The 13,491-nt window shown below is 39.1% G+C and overlaps 1 protein-coding gene across 8 annotated transcripts in view; it reads left to right on the top strand.

Annotated features, from left to right (window-relative positions):
- PDE3A (phosphodiesterase 3A) overlaps window positions 1–13,491 on the top strand; it is a 225,945-nt gene that overhangs the window by 182,643 nt on the left and 29,811 nt on the right. For 6 of the 8 annotated variants that reach the window (XM_069003523.1, XM_069003526.1, XM_069003528.1 and 3 more), the window contains 4 exons: window positions 317–577; window positions 2,849–3,003; window positions 6,258–6,376; window positions 10,108–10,327. In XM_069003523.1, coding sequence (XP_068859624.1) covers window positions 317–577; window positions 2,849–3,003; window positions 6,258–6,376; window positions 10,108–10,327 — 755 coding nt within the window. The remainder of the gene's footprint in view (window positions 1–316; window positions 578–2,848; window positions 3,004–6,257; window positions 6,377–10,107; window positions 10,328–13,491) is intronic. The other 2 variants (XM_069003524.1, XM_069003525.1) reach the window with 2 other exon arrangements.

Genomic DNA, 13,491 nt, shown 5'->3' with positions numbered 1-13,491 from the left:
TTATTTGTGCAAATAAGCTCTGGCTATTGACCATGTTTCCATCGGGAGCTTGAACAATTCATTTCAGATGGGTTAAGTCAGCTGCAGATGGTGAAAGCTGTGAAATCAGATATGATGGAATTACAAAGTCTTTGCAGACTGTTGATTGATCTATTCAGCATTGTTCTCTGTATTTAAAGAATTATTTTATGTTATTATTTTTCCACCTGTAACCGCTTTAACAGAAGCTGTGAAGAGAGTTCACCACAGCTTGAGGTAGTACTCAGCAGGTTGTTCACTTCTGTTGTCTTACATGTATTGTTTTTCTCTTCTTTAGTCTTCTGGTACCAGTATCACCGTGGATATCGCTGTCATGGGAGAAGCACACGGGCTCATCACAGACCTTCTGGCCGATCCTTCGCTGCCCCCTAACGTGTGCACGTCACTGAGAACAGTGAGCAACCTGCTCAATACACAGTTAACCTTCCAGGCCATCCACAAGCCAAGGGTGAATCCCTTGGTGTCCTTCAGTGAGAACTACACCTGCTCCGACTCGGAGGAATGTCCAGAGAAAGGAGAAAAACTAGCTATTCCCAAGGTGAGTGCTAGAGCCTGGCTCTCCCTAAAGGGACATCACTGGGCTCTCAGACCTCTTTGGGCTTCATCTCTTCTTCCTTCCCTTAACCAGAAGAGTGAAACCTACAGAAGTCAGTGAAGAAGTCTCTATTGATGACCTTTAGGTGCTTTGGATCAAGTCTAAACTGTTGTATACCCCACAAACTAACAAAAATATCATCACAATCATTAGTATGACAAATACTGTGAGCTCATGGAAGTTGTCTTGAGAAGAAAAAGACAGAACCACAGATATATATACACGCCTTGAAAAATGGCTTAATGAATGCTCAGAGATCAGACAGGAAATAACCAGTGTTAACCACCCACACTGAGCAAGTGAACACCTGGAAAGAGCACATCAGATTTGAAGTAGTTTGAGTTGTAGATTTGTTGCTAATTAGCTATCTTGCAAAGCTTACATTTCATTTCTGAAACTAAACCAAAACGCTTTTGTACTGCAGCCTCCCTTGTAAAATTAAATATAGGCAGAGTATGTGTGCACAGGCGAATGCTTTTATGTTTGTACCGTTTAAATGGCACAGCCAGTATTCATTCCAGCATTTCCAGGCATCTGAATTGCAATGCTCGTGATTCTTTCTTTATTATAGTGTAGCGTGATGATAATTACCACCCTATTTGCCTCTTTAGCAGCTGTATGTATGAAATGGATGTTCACAGGTTTTTAAGCACATTTTCCAGTTTATTTCAGTGACCATGTCTATAATGGCTGCACTCTAGGCTCTGAGGGGAAGAGTTAAGTGGAAGAGCACTGCTATCACATGAGCAAACGCAGGGAGCAGATAGCAGTTTGCTGTTGCATAATACCTTATGAGGAGAAATGAAGGATGAAGAAATGAGTTCTCTACAGAGAACTAATTTGACTGAAGAATTCACTGACCTAAATGTATTATGGTTCATAAAACAAATAGTTTGCAGGTCTTTATCTAAGTGCCTAAAAGCAGATTTAGGATCTTCACCTTAAGCATCTGACACTGAGCATTTCGTGTAAGGAGATAATGTGTTAACATATTTATCTGCAACTTTGAGCTTCAGAACCACAGATGTCTTCCATCTCATATTTCTTGACCCTCTCTCTGGCAAAGTTGAAGCTCTCCATTGCAGATATATTTATTTTAGTTCTTAACTATAAACACTTCATGAGAACTTCACAAGAGAAACAACTGACAAAATTACAGGATCTGCTACAGCAAATCTGGATCCAAAAAAGATCCTTTATTTGCCAGCAAAAATTTGAAAAAAAACATGTGAATTCTATTAATTGGAGAAATGGAAGAGTCAGATGAAAGAAAAAGGCAGGGTGGTCAATAAAAATCTGCTGTAAACAGTGTTGCTTTCTCTAAGCTTTTTGAGGCATTGTATCCCAGAGCATGAAAGTTTTATTTCAGTGTGTAATCTTTGGGTTGGGTAGATACAGTAGGGGAAAAAGTTGGACTCCCCTGCATTATTTTTCTCACAGCCTTTCTTGCCTTGAATCTCTGATTCTGAGGGTTCGTGACAGTTTAAATCATGGAGTAGTTGAGGTTGAAGGTGCATCTGGAGATTGTCTAGTCCAGTCCTATCCCTCAGCTCATCGAGGAGAAAGTTTCTCTAGGCTCAGCCTAGATCAGGTTGCTCAGGAGGATGTCCAGTTGGGTTTTGAGCATCTCCATGAATGTAGACTTCACAGCTTCTTCAAGCAACTTCTCTGTGTTCAGTCCTCCTCACAGTAAAAAAGATTTTCCTACATTTTAATTAAATTTCTTGTACTTCAATTATTGCTCCACTGCCTCTTGCCTTGTCACTGAGCACCCCTGGAAAGAGCCTTCTTCTCTACACCCTCCCTTTAGGTATTTGTATACACCGGTAAGATCTACCCTGAGCCATCTCTTCTTCAGACTGAGCAATTCCAACTCCCTCAGCCTTTGTTTTTATAACAGATGCTTCAGTCACCTTTGTGGCCCTGATAACTTGTTTAAGTACCTTTGGCTGCATCAGGTGTTGAACATCTTGTGGCTATGGGGCTGTGGACATGCTTCTTTTTTTAAACTTGAGATAGGGAGGATGGTCCAGACTCTCCAAGCATTTCAAGCATTGGCTGTGTTTGAAATGAATAATAGCTGGGAGAATCCAGATTTCAAGTACCTCACTAGGTGTTGTCAGACAGAATTAAGCAAATGGAAATGGTTTTATTTCTGCATGTGTAGAGGTTTTGTAAGTCTGTATAAACTGTAAGGAGCTGATTTCTCCGCAGCGCTTACGGAGAAGTTTGCCTCCAGGACTGCTGAGACGAGTGTCCTCGACCTGGACCACAACAACATCAGCCACAGGATTACCCACACTGGAGCCAGCCCCAGTGAGAAGGGATCGCAGTGCCAGCATCAAACCCCATGAATCATCTTCATCCAGGTTACAAGTTGCCTCCCCTCACTTTTATGTGTCTCTTTGGGCAGATTTCTTTGGTTCTGTGTGATGATGTCCAACATTCAAAAATGCTGGCTGTGAACTACTGTTTTAGAATTACTTCTTCATGTTTCTATAAATTGATTTGCCAAAGAAGCAGCATTCCCATTTTTTGTCAGATTATGCCAAAATTATTCATATTATTGGGCAGAAAAATAAATTTAAAAAAATCTATTTATGCTAATGAAGTGCAGAACTGCCCAATAAAATTGGAAAAAAGGCAAGATATCTACTTAAAGTTTTCTTGATATGCAGGGGTGGTTATTGCCCAGCCAAGCAAAAACTGTAACAATTAACCCAGCCATTTCTAAGAACTCACCTAATGATATGGTCCTGTCATTAAACCAGTTCATAAAGCACTACTCCATCTTCCATTCTTCTCGGGGTCTGATCCCCAAGCCGGTATCATAAAACACATAGTCCTCCCATGAAATGGAGAGAGAATTGAGTCTGCTCAGCTGCTTATAGCTAGCAGCTGACTTGTTTGGGGAATTTGCAGAGGTTTAGCCTAATTAAGGTTGTAATAAATGTTGTAATAGCTACACATCATGTCATTACAACAGGATTTCCTCCTTTCTGGATCCATGAATACGTTTCTGTTCTAGTCAGAAAGGAGCAGAGCCTTCAAAGGAAGGGTGGAGAGCAGCGAGTTGTGGTACCGCCCTGTGAGAATAAAGTTCAGGTCCCCTCCCCACCACAGCAAGGGCTATCATCTTGGAGCTGGTGGATGAAGAAAGAATGTGGAGACATGCTTTGCCTTGGGGAAAGGAAGATCAGAATGAAAGCACCAAATTCAAGAAGAGAATTCAGAGCCGTGACATCGGAAGACTCACATGCTTTTCTGAAATTCAAAATTTGGTGATGGTAGTGGAGAAAAAGATAGGACCTGGGAAGGCCCAGCATCACTAGTGTTGGCTGTTGGGTGGCTTGGGTGAATGCAGCCCCAAAGAGCTGCTTTCTTCCAAGGTTGGCCTTTCTCCAGATACCTAAACCTTTCCAATGGATGAGACTCTCATACAGGGCATGGAGGTGCTCAAGGCAGCCTGCAGAGTACCCTGAAAGTCTCATGCAAGAAAAATACGTGCTTTGCCAAAGTTCCCTTTGTGAGAAGTCCCATCTGTCTCAGTAAAAGTAAATATAAGGAAGCTGTAACCAAATGCAAATGTTCTTCACTCACAAACCTGTGGTTCCTGGGGTGCATGTGATTTATACTGTTGATCCCACTCTCACGTAGTGTGTAAGTGTCCCAAGATGGGAAGCAGAGGGAGAAGGAGAGCAATTAAATATTATTGTTGGGCCTTTCCTGCGGTTGTTATATAACTCTGCATGAGGAGCCAGCTAAGCAGGCTATCAGTTCTTCCTATGTTTAATGTCGCCAGTTGTATAATTATAGCTCTGTCAAGCCTCCCAGCCTACTGTTTGCACTACTTCTTTTACAGTAGGAGAAACAATGTGTATTCCAGAAAGGGGGAAAATTAATCCTATAAGTCTAGCTTTAAAAATTTTGGCAGACCAAGAGAGATCTGCTTTCAAGGAGAAGAATTTTGAACTGAAGAGAAAAAAATATATCTTGGTTATCTGCCACTTCCCCTGTACCAAATTCAAGCACTCCACTGGTCACAGAGAAAGAAACATTTTATAAGTTGAAGGATAGGAGAGAGGCTGACCCTGGAATTGCCCTGTGGCAAATTCTGTAGTTACAAAACATGAAACTTGTTCCTCACAATGTGGGACATCACTTCTGGATTTCTGTGGTCACATATTTGCAAAAAGCCCCCTTAACTCTCAGTTTGAGATTAGTAATCCCCTATTCTTCCAGCCCAGTGTCACTGAAATGGGTAGACATTATACTGGAAAAATAATAGAGCTCCCGCATTCTTTCCCTCACCCACTTTTTATATCGAGTGATTTTCCCATAGGAAATCAAAGAATGCAGTTCAGAAATTTTTGGTTTGGTTTGGTTCATGGGGGTTATTTTACTGTACAGTGGGCCAGTGTGTTATATTCTTCCTATCAATTAAAAAAAAAGCAAAACCATAAACCAAAACAAACAAAATTTTTTAAAAAACATCTGTATTCTTTCTTTGCCTCACTTCATCACAGATTTTAAGAATTTTGGCCCATGAAGACAACCAACAAATATTTTTGTAGGTAGTACTTACTATTCCAAAACAATGTTTGTAGAGGTAACACAGTGTCACATGCTTTTTTCTTTCAGAATCCTTTTTTTTTTTCCTTTCAAGTTCATTTTTTTTCAAGCTCAGCTGGAGCTATGCTACTTTAAAAGTCTGTCTTCTGCCTTGAGTGTCACCTCATCACTTGGATGTGAGGCTGTGAGGAGGAATGTGGAGCCTGAGATGCCGGGCAGACCTGTCCAGAGAGCTTGATAAGAGCCAGTGTTGCATCCCTGCAAGAAGCTGACATTTGATGGGTGTCATTCAGGAAAATGATTATAAATACAGTTTTCTTTCTGTACAGAAGATTTTGGCATCTTCTGGCATACAATTACAGCCCAAAGACTAAAAGCATAAACCCGTGCTGCTGTAGGGGACTAACATTTGTTCCCCCCACACATGGACACGTGCACCCTGATTCTTTCAGTGTGGTTCTCTTGGACCAATGTCTCCAGGGTCTGTCTGGATTTTTTTGGGGATGCAGCAGGAATTTCTGGTTAGGGCATGAAGGGACACACCACTAACCATGGCCATGCAGGATGCTTCCAGTCCTCCCCAGCCTCCTGAGGAGTTCCTCCAGTGCCCCAAGCGTTGTTGTGTTATCTGCTGTGGCACATTCAGCAGAGGAGACTGGGTTTCCAGTTCTGCTGAGAATTTGTGTCACTTCTGGCTCTTTTAAGGAGGTGTTAAAAGAGAACATAAATTTAACTTATTTCAAGTCAACTTTTGAGCCTCTTTGTACTGTCAAAACAATACAATGAAGGCATCTTTGTATAAATAAGGCAAATAGGCCTCAGCACTGAGGGAAGTCCAGCTTCAGGCTGTCTGCATTGTAAATATTTTTGCTGAACACAGTACTGAGTGCCTCACAAACACCAGTTCAGCTAACCCCTAGATGTCATTTTCCTCATCAGATTTTGTGCTATCTCAGTATCACATACTTCTTGCTGCAGCGCCTAACTTCTTAAGATCTGCCGTTGAGGCTTTTTCCCATGTTGAATGTTGTTTGTTTGTGCTCTGGTTTAGCAGCTCTGACTCCTGGAACAGCTCCATTCTGATGACAATCACAAAGAGCAGGTCCTTCTCCACCTCCTACGCCGTGTCCTCTACCAACCACCTGAATGCCAAAAGGCAGAGCCGGCAAGGTGAGTGGGCATCCTGAGCTCTGTCAGCCTTGCTTAACTGCTCCCTGTGACGAGCTGGTGCATCTGCTTTTGTTCTCTGTCCAACCTGCTGCTTTTCTTATTTTTCCATCAATATAATATAGTTATTTCTTTTATTTTAAAAAACCCAACATACTATAGCTCATAGTCATGCCCTTTGTAAATGTGTTGACTCTTTTGATTTATAGAAGTTAGCCGTGACATGATGCAGAAAATGCAATACTAAATTGTGATTTATATCTTTGTTATTCCCTTGACTATAGCAGGGCTGAGAACAGGGTGTTTTGCATAACATTTGTGACATTAGCTGTCTGTGCATATCACTTGAGTGAGATTTCCTAAAGCACAACCTACATCAATCCATTGTGAGCTGGAAACAGCAACTGACTTGTCTTATGCAAACATATCCAAGACAAAACCTTTATAACTCAGAGGTCTATCTCTGTATATTCACTATTGAGAAAGTACAGGTCATTCTTACTGATTTTTAGAGGTGAGAAATATGGGGTTTTTTCACTCAGCTTTTTGACCCTTTAAAAAAAGCATTACTCCTGTATTTCTTTCCTGAAAGAAATTGAGAAGGTGACTCTGGAATTGATAATGAAATGTAGAATATGACAGCCATGAAGCAGCCTTAATCTACAATAATGTGGTTCTCCTCTCTCTACAAACACAGTATAACGTGCTGTTTCCCTGTGCTTCAACTCACAATTCAAAGTTACTGCAAGGACTTCCTTTTTCATACCAGCTTGCTTTTTATCCAAAGAGAAATACTCTTGAGATATTACTCAGAGATCCTGGTGACCGAGCTATCAGATAGAAATTGGTAGATGCCTGAGGCCTGACATTAGAAAAGTGAGAGAATCCCGACTTAGAGATGAGTTTGAAGATATGGCTGCACAATTATTTTGCATTTCTAGTGCTGTCACATCACATCACCTTTTCAAACTGAAGAGAACCATACAAAAGATCTTCTCTTGTACAAAGCTGCTTTGTTTTACCACAGTGAAGATTAAGTAGCACAATATTATCTTAAAACGTAATACGCACATAGGCAAATGAATAAAATTTAACTGGAAAATAATGGAGACATAGTACCAAGGATCCAGGAATTCACTTTAGAACAAAACAAACATTTGGCTTGTGATTTTCAGGGATTATCCCAGTAAACTGAAAGGGAGAGGAGTGGGTGTATAATATCTTATACTTGGAAATCAACACGTATCAAGCCCATCAGTCAGTTTTACATTTAGCAATTCCTGCTTTCAGAAAGTGTTAATAGTCATCTCTGTTGTCCAAATACATGAGCTCCCCCATGATGAAGGGAGATCTCCATTCCATCACAAGCAATTCCTAGGGATGCTGATGGAGAGGAGTAAAAATTTTTCATCAGTGTTTTATGTAGAAAATTGATATTACAATATTTTAGACTGTTAATAATCATGCATTTTTAGTTATGATTTGTTTTCATGTTCCAACTAAATAATTTCAATTTGCACTACTTAATGCAATTTAGACTTTCATGTCTTAGCTCCATTGGCACTATACAATTATTATTAGTAAAATTGTTCTAGCTAAATCTGTAAATATGTTCATCTATAAAATTTATAAAATGTCTTTAATTATGCATGAAAACATTCACATTTTAAAATACTGCTAGTTCTACCTATTTTGGCAAAAACTCAAGTGTTTTCATCTGTAATTTCACATCACATCGAAGTCACTGTCCTATATCTTCAACACTGCACATTTGAAGAAGTTCTGGAGGACCTAAGTGCATGGACATACTTTAAAAATTCTCTTTTTATTTTTATTCTTCTCTTGTCTTGATTGTTAAAAAATCCTTGCTGTAGCAAGACATTTTCTCTCACTTTTGCCAGTAAATGGTTGAATGTTGGATTATTGGAAAAAGGTTTCCTTTTTGTTTTGTAAATTTATTTATTTGTAGTTACCCTCCCTGGTAAATTACTCTCTTAAAAAAAACAAAAACACACACAACAAAAAATATTTCAAGAGATTGGAGCCCTACTAGCAGTAGAAAGCCTGTTGTGATTAGAGACATTATTGTGAAAAGTGCTGTTTAAATTCTCAGGACTTGTTTCAAATTGTTGAAAGATGACCATATGTATTGCCTCCTCTAAGAGTTACAAGTATTACTTGGTAACATATAGCTCAAAGATAGATAATAATCCAACTCAATCCCCTGTGCAACTAACAGACTGTGAAATGTTTTTAAAAACATTTTTTTGTTGGATGGAAAACTGATATCTCAATGAATTCATAAATGTGAAACAGGTTTTTCTGTATTTTAAGGCAATTTTCCTGTGTCATGGCCATCTGATAACATTCTAATTGCTCTGAAGGCTGTAGTGTTCTGATCTCAAGACTAGCATTATATCCTACTTGTAAACATTGAATTAAGACACTAAATGCATACCACTTTTGCTGAAGAAATACCCTTAATCAAAAGTGAGATGCTGGATATCTCCAAATTACAGCACAGTAACTATCAGAATTTTTTTTGAACTCTCAGATTGTCAACAGTAAATCATATTTTAGCCTCCTATCACAGTAAGTCCTATCAGGGAAAAAAACACTGGAACTGTACATGCATATCCTGCAAGGTTAATATTTCATAAACTTAGATCAACATATTGCCTTATTTTAAGGTAATTTTTGTGTCTGGAATACATTTAGATAGAGGGCACAATTCAGACTTAAAACCGGTTCAAGTTCCTAAGGCCTTGATATCCTTTGGCTTTGAAGATGAATGTGGTAAATTAACTGGGGCTGAGTTCCTACAAACTTCAGAACAGCAGGTAACTCAATTTCCATGTGTTTCCTTTTAAAATAGATTAAGTTTGCTCCTCTGCACTTGGAGTGGGATCATTTTGTCAGAGACTACGAATTGTAAAGTGGATTCCAAGAGAAGGCAGCACTTTGTTTAAATACTGGACTGGCTGATGCATTTCATCTTGGCAGTGGTGCTTAGGTGGAGTAAGGGACAGAGAGAACTACATTTTGCTAGGGTTGCACATGTGGATATTGGCAGTTTCTATACTCTAGCTCAGGTGTACAGTACCGTGTGCTGCAGGTAATGGTTGCAAGTCTCCCTTAGTGAGCAACAGATACTGGAAAATAAACTCAAGTTGAAGATCAAGGTCAAAATCTATGAGGAATGCAGAAACGGCACCAGAAGCACAGTATTTTGTATAATGTATGACTACTAAAAATTCCTCTTTTTGGTTTATTGCTAGTCTTCAAACATGGAGAAATCCAAATTTTCTGGGAATGTATGTAAGCCTTCCTTGTCCCTGCTTTACAGATGGTGACAGAGAAACTGCAGAAAGGTCTGGGAACTGCCTGTCTGGGGCTGTGTGTCTCTGTCACTAGAACATGTTGGTACCAACAGTCATGCCACAAACATGTCTTTCACTTCATGCCTGTCCATTTAGTGCATCCTGCTCAACAGGGAAAATAAGCTTTGTGTTTTGAGCCAGATCTTCAAGAGGTAAAAGTGGCTGATAGTAATGGAAGTTCATCACTCTATGACAGCCCTGAGCTTGGCTCAGAGTGGAGGAGGGTATGCTGTTATTTATTTTGTTTTTGGAGACTATGCTGGTGCATCTCAAGAGGAGTATGTCTGCACAGTGAACTAGTACACCCATCTGCCACTTCTGTTAATTGACAAGACTCTTCTTGTCCTTGGCCAGGTATCCCACCAAATATTTCACCTCTCACCTCCCCGTGCCATTCACCGATTCAGGGGACCCCTGCCACAAGTCCTACTGGAAAAACATCTTCTGTGTCATTTCCAGAGTCTACAGATACTGACACCAAGCAGGGCTTAAAGCCACACAAAGTCTTAACTTCTACTCAGAGTGCACCTAGCCTGTCAGACCCTATTATCAGTCCTTCCATCATCTGCAGCAGGTAAGATAATAATTTGACATGCCTTGGAATCATTTCACATTGTTCTCAGGAACATGTTCTATTGGCCCACATACAAGTTTTTGTGATTTACTGCAGTGTTTGTGTTGATATTTCAGGTTTATAATACTTGAGTAAATGTGTAGATTAATGCTACAAAATGCTTTTAAATTGGAAGACTGTTGTCTGTGTTTATTGCTATGTTTATTGCTTTTATTCCTGTCAGATGGACAGCCTGATTCATAAATTCTTTATCAGTAACCTGCAGATCCCAAAGTTGGATCTCAGATTTACAGCTTGTGCTTCTCAAGACATGCTCTTGACATGAGCAGTCACCTTTAGGTCCCAGGCCAAGTCTTCCACAGCAGGAACCTGATGTTGAATAGAAAAATCTGACTTCTAGTAAAAGCTTCTGGCCTGTAGGCTTCTGACAAAGGTGGGCCAACAATGCCTGGAGTCTCTGTAATTTTGAGCCTTCTCTCAGGAGGAGTGGCCAGCCAGCAGAGAGCATGGCTGTTATCAAGTTTGACTATCTTTGGAAATAGTTTTTTGTTTCTGGCTTCAATCACGTGACTTTGGATGTGTCTCAGTGTGCTGTGTGCAAGGCTAGGAAGTGGAGTGGCTGTGAGAAAGTCAAAACTGAGATTCCAAGTGTGCTCAAGGGAGTCATCCTCACTGGAGCTTGGGGTAGGATCCCAACAGGCTTTTAAGATGTATTTAGATGACTAAATAGAAACTCAAGTGCTTTTAAGAGTTTTCCGAAGGTATACAAAAATTGGGATTTGGACAGATTCATTTGAAATTAAAACTGTATTACACAACAGAAATACAGCATAAAGGTGCTACAGTTTTATTAAGCTGTGCCTTTATTACCATTTCAAAGTGGTAATAATACAATAAAGTACTGCTATTTCACAAGTGGCAATCATCTCTGGAAGCCTTCTATTAAAAAAAAAGTTAACAGTTGCATTAAAAATGCCAAAAAAAATCAATGTAAGGTTGTTGTAGATAGTAATGAAATATAATTTCTTGACATGTGCAGATTGTTTTCATTACTATCACTAGTAAAATGCTCATTAACTTGTGAGTGCTGTCTTATTGGATCTATGTAAGTTGTATAGATTATGTAGGTTTTCAGTTTACTTGTTTTCAAATGCTTAGACTGTGTAAGTATTGCAAATAGTTACATTGCTGACATAGTCTTTGTTGTTGATTATTTGAAACAAACATATTATTTAAAATATTTTGGTGTAATGATTGCTAATAGAATTGGCATCCCCTAGTGCTAATAGTCACTGTTCCTTTAACATCCATTGAAAAATCATAAGCACTGTCCCATTTCTAGCCATTAGTATATAGAGGTGCCAAATCCAGAGATAGAAGCTGAACACATAAATAATGTACACAGGTAATGTAGGCACAGCTGAAAGGCAAAATCAAAACAAAATAAAATCCCAAATGCCAAAGAAATTAAATGGCTATGACAAGTTGTGAGAGTTAAATTAACAAACACCAAGGATAAATTTTTGAATGTTTGAGCTTTCACATGGTAGATTGCTGGTCTTCATGGTATGCAATCCCCTAAATTCCCTGCCTCAACACCTGCCTTGTAGAGGAGTAATTCCAACTCAGCAAACCCCTGCCACAAACAAACTAATCCCACCCCTACAACAACAAAAGAGAAAATGAACTCTTGATGGGTTCAGTCCTTTAAGGCAGATCAGGCAGGGGTATCAAGATGGCAGTTTTACTGTAGTTCTTTTTTTACTCACAAAGTGAAATATGGTAAGACAGCACAGTTTGAAAAGCACGTTAAGCAAGAGCATATATCAGGAAAGGCTGTTAAACTAACTCATAAGTAATAATTTTTAATTCTGCTGAGTGGATGAGGCAGAAATCCTGTGCAAAAAATAGCAAACAATCCTGAAGTTAAGGAGTGTATTATAATGCCTGTGCATGAAGGGATTGAGTTAAAGCTGCATGGGCATGTTTACTTCCAACACACAGCAGATTTCAAGTGTTCTACTGGGCAGCTCAGTAATCTTTTTTTTACTACAGTGCTTTGTGGACCATACACATTAAATCAGTGTGAGTTTGCATGTTTTCACGAAATAAAGAGGTGCACTCATACTGGTGCAAAAGCCTTGTAGCATTACAGCCAATCAAAGGCTATCACTGACCTTATAGAAACCATAAAGAATGTGAGAGGGGAAAATCAATACTTTTTTTCCTCTTGTTTATCAACCTGAGTGATAAAGACTTTATTTGCTTTGCTATGCACCACAGGTATCATTGAATACAGATTAGCATTTTTATTTGAAAGTCTTTCAGGAACTCATTAAGTTTGCAGGGGGTTCCAAGCTCCAGGATATGTTTGGATGACCCAGTCAAAAGCTAGCTGGCACAGGATTTCAGCCATTTTTATATGTTGAACTTAAAATGGTGCAAAGTTTCTCGTACAAAGTTTGACCAATCCAAATAATTCTGTAATAGTTGCTTTGTGAAGACTGTTATATATAAGATATGCCACAAAATGCTGACTCAGACCAGAGAAAATGCTAAAATGTCAGGTCCTAATTAGGGTTTAAAGAGAATTATACACAAGGAGTACAGCTTTTTAATGGGAGGGAAGAGCCAGTCATTTTAAAATTTCATAATATTGTGATCCCTCCCAAAATGTGTTTCTGTTCTGGAAATGATGAAACAAACTCTGCTCTCTTAGTTCTTATGTACTTGGTATGCTGTCACTGAAGTAATGATAAAATATCATTTTCCTCCTTAAGAGGAACATATTCAAGTTTTAAGCAAGAAGAGTGAAGCCAGATTATGACTGTGCTCAAACTGAATTCTGTAAGACTGTATGGGACTCTGGCATTTTCATAATTTTAATTCATCTTTATTGGGCAGCTGTAGTATAGAACTAGGGAATTTATTTTGTACTGGTATACTTAGAGAATAATAAAAAAAATCCTTTAAAGAAACCACGTGATACAGGTTTACTGTTGAAAACACAAATTTAATGGTGGTGGCCAGTTAATCCAAGTTGTTTTTGTATTTTTGTCCTGAGATCCAATAAAACTTCAGCACTCTCCTGTGATTTTGTCTGGAGAATGTACCCTCAACCATGGCTGATACTGTATGACATAATCTCACACTGCCAGCAGGAA

This window comes from Aphelocoma coerulescens, chromosome 1A (assembly GCF_041296385.1).
Source record: "Aphelocoma coerulescens isolate FSJ_1873_10779 chromosome 1A, UR_Acoe_1.0, whole genome shotgun sequence".
NCBI lineage: Eukaryota > Metazoa > Chordata > Aves > Passeriformes > Corvidae > Aphelocoma > Aphelocoma coerulescens.
Note: the sequence above shows the minus strand (reverse complement) of the source record. Positions and strands in the feature narration are given on the sequence as shown.